This window comes from Contarinia nasturtii, unplaced genomic scaffold, assembly GCF_009176525.2.
Source record: "Contarinia nasturtii isolate CC-2019 unplaced genomic scaffold, AAFC_CNas_1.1 Cnas_scaffold_1905, whole genome shotgun sequence".
Taxonomy (NCBI): Eukaryota; Metazoa; Arthropoda; class Insecta; order Diptera; family Cecidomyiidae; genus Contarinia; species Contarinia nasturtii.
In genome coordinates this window covers 155,426-163,872 of record NW_022199235.1, presented here as the reverse complement: position 1 = coordinate 163,872, position 8,447 = coordinate 155,426, and the positions used below count along the sequence as shown (strand labels likewise).

At 35.2% G+C, this 8,447-nt stretch overlaps 1 protein-coding gene across 1 annotated transcript; it reads left to right on the top strand.

The window, feature by feature from the left end:
• The first annotated feature begins 5,384 nt into the window (after positions 1 to 5,384).
• LOC116347484 (zinc finger protein 239-like) lies at positions 5,385 to 6,607 on the top strand. Its single transcript, XM_031778078.1, has one exon. The coding sequence runs from the start codon at positions 5,476 to 5,478 to the stop codon at positions 6,547 to 6,549; it is 1,074 nt and encodes a 357-aa protein (XP_031633938.1). The 5' UTR covers positions 5,385 to 5,475; the 3' UTR covers positions 6,550 to 6,607.
• Positions 6,608 to 8,447: the final 1,840 nt, after the last annotated feature.

Sequence of the window (8,447 nt, the reverse complement as noted above, 5' to 3'; positions counted from 1 at the left end):
TGTATATATTGCGATTTCAATGCAAAAGTATTTTCGATTTTTAACAGATTTCCTGACTCATTGGCAAAAGCAATCAATCAACCATATTCAGTTCAAAGTGCCAATAACAATCGAGAAAGGTGCGCACATTTTAACCATTCTGTATCAAAATGGATTTGGGTTTTTAAAATTTGACGATGGTTGTTGCGTTGTTTTCAAAAACCTTGAAAATGATGCGGTCGTCCGAGTTGTTCAACAGCAGGTAGGATCAATATATATTTGTGTTCGACCTTTTTGCAAATGGTTTTTTTGATATTTTAGTTCAACGAATTTCGAATTGGGAATTAAATAATATGAACATTCACAGGATGATAGTGGCGGCTCTAGTTCAATCAATGAATCGACGACACGATCTCCGCAGCCATCGCACACATCAGAAGCAAATGATTCGGCTTTTGATGTCAATCAAGCCGGCCCTTCCAACCAGGCCATTAGTGGCTTTGTTTCAATCAATACTATAGTTTTGCGTTTTGCGATATCGTAATAAATTTTTATTAGGATGATAATTATTATGTTTATATCGTTATTAGGATCGGATCCTAATAACGTTATTATGATTTTATTAACTTATCATGATAAAATCATAATAATGTTATTAGGATTACATCCTAATACTTATTATGTTTTATCATAATATTTATTAGGATTGATCTTAATAAATACCGTGTTCACTTGATAGCATATTGTAATTCAGCCAAGAACAATTTTCAACAGATGGCGCTACTTCAGACAAGTGAAGTGTCCACGGTATTTATTAAGATGAATCCTAATAACATTATTATGATTTTATCATGATAAGTTAATAAAATCATAATACCGTTATTAGGTTCCGATCCTAATAACGATATTGGTGGGAATGCTTATTATTATTAACTTATCATAATAATTTTTTATTACGTGCAAAACTATAATCAATACACCAGTCGCACGATCTCCGCTCTTATCGCACTCAACAGAATCAAATGGTTCCGAAAATACAGGTATATTACCACTCGCATCACCGCATTTGCAAACACCCAGCCCAGGTGAACCATCAGAACCATCACCTATAGACATATATTTGAATGAAAACAGCAACAGCCTTTAACCTGATTTCAGCCACTATGTTTTTTAAATTAGGTTTCCTTTTATAAATTTTGGCCTTTGAATAAACAGTTTGATATCATTTTTATCACAATCCGTTTAAGTGATCATTTAGTTACGTATGGTATACTCATTTTGTGTTTACTGTTGATTGCCTCGGATTTCAAGTGGAATAACATAAAATATTTCGTCGAAAGAAATGAAAAGAAAAATGCGACGAGTCAAGTTTTGTGTGTGAGCTACCGAAAATCTATTTAGAATAGTTTTTTTCATTTCCATTCACGGCTTATTTTGTTTTGACTTGGTGAGCCCGCGCGCGCGCGCGTGTGTGTGTGTGTGTGTGTGTGTGTGTGTGTGTGTTTGTGTGAGAGAGCGAGACAGAGAGAGCATTGTCTGGCTGACGTAAGCGTCGCAGTGCTGCCGCATGGTTGACGCAAGAATTGGCTCAGAACCCGCCTTTTCCTACTACTCTGGGGTACTGATGAATGGGGCGTGATACATTCTGATTTTGTATATACCATATACACAAACAAATTGTTTGCGGTTTGTTAGATATGATTTAAGTAAAAGGATAAAACAGGGGTTTATTGTTCCTATATGTGGTCGGTATATGGATAAAAATTTGACATTTGAACAAGCAGCAATCAATTCATTTTCATCAAACAGAAAGTCTTGTATTGTTACACTTTCGGCTTTACTGAGAATTCCTTTCAATACGTTAATCCGTTCCATTGTTAAATCAATATTAAAATAAAGAGTCTTACGGGAGTAAGACGAACTTTTCCGCACGGTGTTAGTTGCGTATTCTATTAAGAAAGTTTAAAATAATACTTATTCGATTTTTCAAGCCTTTCAAGCGGCGTAAAGTTCGAGACTTTGTATGCTACCTTAATGGCGTGAAACTTTGCACAGGTTATTTTTTTCACAGAAAATTTTCTAAATTAATTTTGTATGGGAGGTACCCCTAATTTTGATTGAAATCTCTTCAAACTTTCAGAATGTTATTTTTTTGTGTAAAAAATAGACTGTGCAAAGTTTCACACCATTAAGGTAGCATACAGGCATGGCTCCCATACAAAAATTCAATTTTTTTGTGATTTTTTCAAGGAAACTGTATCAAAAATTGATTGTATCAAAACTAACCTCGGATTCGGTTTTCTCGTGCCAAAAACCCCCCAATACATATTTTTGAGTGTTTAAGTCTACACTAAGTATGACTTTTGGACGAAAATTGGACTCTTTTTCATACAATGATTTTTGGATAGAATAGATCCGTAAGATCTCCGCAAGATCCGGATCCAAGCGTGCGTACGTAGCCGCATGATACAAACATTCGTTATTCCGTAAGGGTATGGCATGCGAATCAAAGTAGGCGAGATAAGAATAACGAATTTGCGTGTGTATTATATATGTATGCATCATGCGGCAGCGTACGCACGCTTGGATCCGGATCTTGCGGAGATCTTACGCATCTATCCTATCCAAAAATCATAGTATGCTCTTTTTCATAGGTATCACTCCAGGCGTGAATTTTTTTTCCATCAACCAAAATCGCTCAAAATCTAATGATTTCTATTTTTCGTGACCCCCAATCATCCTGTACAGTTAGATTTTAAATAACTTTTCTGGGGGGTGAGATAATCGATGGACAAACTTTGCGTACAGAGGACAACGTACGACATACGACGTGGAACAGACCCACAACAACCATGCCCAAAACGGCCTGATTCGACTTGTTTTATTGACGTTAAATTTTTCAATGGAGCTACATAATGTGTAAAATTCTCAACTCCAATGTCATCAAACTCATCTTCGTCATCTGTGGAATGTTCCCATCCTGTAAAGCATACGTTTTGAATGACATTGTTAAAACAATCTTAATTGACACCGTCATGAGAAACACCAAATGTATAAAATTCTGAATTTCCGGTTCCATAGTTTTGTTGAAAACAATGTCCAGCTATTCGTTGCATTCGTTTACATGTTTGTCCCATTGTTGCTAAATCTTCAGCGATAGAAAGTCGAACACTTCTTCGAAACAGTCGATGTTAAGTCTGAAAATATCAGCCAATTGTTGTGCATCCTTTACAGCACGTTCAGCTGGATTATTTGCATCATCATTCGATTTCAAATTCTTGGTACTCTGTCCACTTTGGTCGGCGTTTTGTAATTGGCTCATTGTGTCTGCGTTGTCAGTCTACTGATTAAATGAAATAAAGAATTCTTATGTAACACATATAATGAGTTTTTCAAGAATAAAAATCAGTAAATGAACCACACTGTTGCCTGTATTATAGAATTACAAAATCTACAGAATATTAGAAAAAGCAGCTCTCTGTTTGTCACGTTACATGTATATCGCCCCATTGAGTCAAGCCAATGAAACAAGTTTTACTCTCATCGTTACCGATTATATCACACAGTAACCAAATAGTGTGATTCGAATCACTGACGCAAATAAGATGAACTAAACGCAAAATAAAGAAATTGAATGCTTACCTTCAATTAATTGTAGAAAATTCAAAGCGGCGAATACAACCTTATTCCTTTTTTTCTTCAAATGACAACTGAGTTACTTTTTTTGATAACGAATTTGACACTTCATTCCAATAAACTGACAATTGATAAGTAGAAATTCAAATATTAAGTAAAGTGTATACTCAACCACAAGATCGTTTAAATTCAATTCATGTTTACTACGGGTTTATTTTGTTGTTTGAAATGTAAAAAAAAACAAGAAGTTTTTATTGAAAAACTTAAAAAAATAATACATTATAAAATTTAAAATGAAAATATGCATATACAAAAACACCAAAGAAATTCTTTTCCCCAAATGAATTTTGTTCCAGTGCCTGACTAACGTTTATATTCAAACTACATTCGTACATGTTGAAAACGAAGGGAAAACCAACGCAAATCACACTTTACAAATGATAGCAATAAGAGTATATGCGATAAGAAATCGTTGAAATATATTCTGTTTTTCTCTCTGTATTAAAAAACAGCTCAAGAGTTCTATAATGTTGATTGATTTATTGCTGTGCTTTATCCGCCGAATCGAAGTTGATGTTCTCTCATCTAAGAGCCTTACTCAAATCATCTCTATTGCTTAATGTATCATCAAGCTTCAACATCGTTTTCGAATTGTCTGTGTTTGTCATAACTTAAGCGAGGTGTCAGTTATCAAATTGAAACCTTTTTTCCCGAGCCCAATCCACAGATATGATATTTTTCTTTTCGGAAAATTCGTTCAGGAAAATTATTTTCCTTGTAAATTACGTTTTTTTGAGAATTTGTATGGAAATTCAAAAATTATTTGATTTATAATTCAAGTTGAAGTTTCACGATTTTGATTAAAATCACTCAGTTGGTAGCTCTTTGGATGTTTGCTTCCAAAAAACTTAGCCAGAATGCTCGATCGACTCTGTGAATATTGGCTCTAGTAAAACCATTTACCACATTTCTGTGTATTTCCATGCATTTTCGAGCAAAAGTTACTATAGCTCTAATTCAAGTTCTACGATTCTGTTTAAGATCGCTCAGTTTGTGGCTACTTCGAGGTCCTTTCGAAAAAATATAACAGAAATACTCAATCAACCTTTTAAAGAGTAGCTTTATTACAACGAACTACAGAATGTCTGTGGATATTCAGGATTTTTTGGACGAAAGTCGATATGTCTCGATTTCAAATCATACAATTGGTTACTTTTTCTGCAAAACCCTGGTAGCTAGAAATATTTTTTAAATTCAATAAACTCGTTTACACATCGATACATCAAGCATTGCTTCCAATTTCAGTATATTTTATGGATTATCTCTGTATTATACGATGCAAACATAAAATTTGACTCGATTAACCGAAAAATCAGTCGTTTTATAAATACCAAGTGAACATTATCAATACAAAAAGCGAACAAGAGCAAATAGCGCGCATAACAATTGTGAATAAGTAAGAATTCTTATTCTTCACTTTTATATTTAATTGTGATTTCATTTTTATAGATTTGTGATTGTGAATATCATCTGTTTTAGTGTTTATCGTTTAAATTTGTGTGACTGAGAAAAAAACCCTACTATAGATTCGTCACGCGATAGACTTAAAAACAAAAAAAACCGCATTATCTTCAAGTTCCACGAATCTATAGCAGCTTTTTATTCTCAATCGTTCTTTTAAATTTATTTTTGGGTCAGACATCATTTAATCGGAGCCCTTACCACACATATATTTCTCACGATTGTTTTTAAAATACCAAAATAAACATATTTCTATTAGATCAAAAACGAAATTGGATGGGGTAGTTAAAGTCCGGTCGCCGTTGTACTAAAGTGTCAAAAGTGAAAGTATATGTAAAAATGTTCCAAGGTTTATCGAGCGAAGATGGTGATCGAGGACATCAAAAATTGTACGATTGTTCGCGATGTTTTGACCGTTTCCTGTTGCCAGAGCAGAAAGAACTGCACGAAAAAGATTGCAAAACGATTCGGTTTGAATGTGATCAGTGCGACTTTGTCACTTTGATTAAACATTCGATGGAACGTCATAGGCGTGAACATTTGGAAGAGAAACCATACAAATGTGAACATTGTAGTAAACGTTTCACACAGTTTGCGTACCTTACCTCACACTTGCCCACACACGCCAAACAATTTCCATTCAATTGTTCGCGTTGTTTCATCGGATTTTCGTTGGAAAGTCAAAAAAATGAACACGAAATATGGTGCAATCGAAATGGTTACAAATGCGCTACATGTGGCTATGTCACACTAAATAAAAAAGATATAACGCGCCATAAGAGGAAACACACGAAGGAAAAACCAAATCATTGTGATCAGTGCGACCGAGGTTTTACCAATTTAATTGCTCTGAAAGAGCATAGGAAGGTACATGTCAATGACTTTTCAATCCATTGTTCACGGTGTTTCGACGGTTTTAGGATGCAAGAGGAGAAGGATGAACACCAAAAAGATTGTAAATTCAATCGATATAATTGTGATCAGTGCGATTATTTTACTTTGATTCAAAACCATATCAAACGCCATTTGCAGATACACAAGAGAGAAAAAGCGAAGAAAAATTTGTCGAAGAATAAATTTAATGATGCACATAAACTTTCGAACATTTCGTTGCCGCAAAAAGCAACTCAAAAAGATAGTTTATCTATTGACATAAATCAACTAGCGTTTGGTGGATCAAAAACAATGCCAAGTGGCTTTTATTCGATAATACCAACACCAGGTCCATACACTTCGACGAATTCACTAGAGCCCATGACAAATAATACAACATTTGAAGCAACTGCTATAAGTACGCCAAAACTACAATTCAATCAACCGCCAGTGTTCTCTTCAAAGCAATCGAACGAATTGGCTAAAATTGATCGTACTGAATACAATAGATTTAATATTTATTTCAATGATTCTTTATAAAGCCCATATAACTCATTTGCGGAGCAATTTTGTCGATGGCGGGACTGTGCGGAGTTCAGCGGAGATAGCATGCAAATGCTGTGTGTACGAGTGCAACAGCATTCTTTGCTGTTCATAGATACTCAATACATAATCATTACATAATCTTAATTCGAGAAATCGATCAAATAACTAAATGTAGATCTTTGAAAAATCCGTATGGGATGCAAAGCTAATTTATAATTAAAACACTAGTTTATACCTTTTTCTATGTAATGTTTAGTCTTAAGAAATTTGCAAATAAAGGTGAATTGAAAATTAAATTAAATTAAATTGCTGTTCATAGATTTATTTTGTACAAACGAACATCTTAGTAGCCGTACACAGACACACAGCTAAGTTATTGGGTGTATCGATTAATTTTTACCGTTTTTTGGGTGAAAATCCATATTTATTTGAATAACAAAATGAATGAGTACATTAACCAATGTACTGCCCATCGTTAGCTATGACTTCCGCCCATCTTCTTGGTAGCTTGTCGATTCCGCGTCGAAAGAATTCCTCATCTTTTGAGGCTATCCATTCATCGATCCATTTTCGCAAACCTTCAGGATTTCGAAACTATATCTCGGACAAACCCATTTACATCGATCGAAACAAGTGGTAGTCAGAAGGAGCAAGGTCTGGAGAGTACGCGGGTTGATCAAGCCGATCCCAACCGAAGTCTTGTACTTTTTTTTTAACGATGTCTGCTCGATGTGGCCTGGCTTTATCATCGTGAAACATAACTTTGTCTTGTTTAGACGCTATCCGTGGCCATTTAATCTTCAATGCATGCTCCATTTTGATTAATTGCATGCGGTAGCGTTGGGCTGTAGTACACGACACCTTTTTGATCCCACCAAATGCACAGCATGACCTTCTTGCAATGAATGTCTCGTTTTGACTGCGATGGTCCTGGTTGGCCTGGATTAACATACGCTCCTTTACGTTTGGGGTTGTCGTAATAGACCCACTTTTCATCGCCAGTGACAATTCGACTAAAAAAAACTATGTTTTTTGTGTTCTTTGAGATGTTCTCTGCATGAAGTGATTCGTGCTTTGTGTTGATTTTCGTTCAGTTGATGTGGGACCCATTTTCCTAGCTTTCCAATCTTTCCCATTGCGTGTAAACGTTCACAAATGGTTGATTGAGAGACATTTAATTCCAATGCTAGTTGTTTTTGCGTTTGACATGGATTTTCATCGAGTAATGCTTCCAAATCCGTATCTTCGAACTTTTTTGGCTGACCTGGCCGTTCTTTGTCGTCCAAATCAAAATCACCACTTTTGAATCGTTGAAACCATTTTCTGCAGCTAGAATCTACTGGAGCTTGTTTACCATAAGTATCCGAAAGCATTCGTTGCGCTTCAGCCGCAGTTTTCTTCGTATCAAATAAGAAAAGGAGAGCACTTCCGAAAAACATTTTATCGCGATCCATTTTGAATTGATAAAAAAATAATGACACTGTGTCGAAAATAAATCTTTCTGCTCTGAATTAGATTGGCAAATGTCAAATGTTCAAAATGCAATTGGATTCACCTGTCAAACTTCATACAAGTTTAAGTGGCAACATCTAACAGTCAGCGGTAAAAATTAATCGATACACCCAATACTAATCATCTGCGTAATAATGATACACATAGATGTGCTGTTACCCTCGTACACACAGAGTTTGTATGTCATCTCCGTTAAACTCACAGTCCCACCATCGTCAAAATTACTCCGCAAATGAATTATATGGGAGGTAACGGTAGTATTCAAAAAAAAAAAGAGTCTTACAGGACGAACTTTTCCGCACGGTGGTAGATGCGTATTCTATTAAGCTAGTTCAAAATAATATTTGTTCGATTTTTCAAGCCTTTCAAGCGGCTATAAG

Bases quoted from the DNA above. Each gene is read 5' to 3' on its own strand.
- LOC116347484 (XM_031778078.1), top strand. From the start codon at position 5,476: ATGTTCCAAGGTTTATCGAGCGAAGATGGTGATCGAGGACATCAAAAA.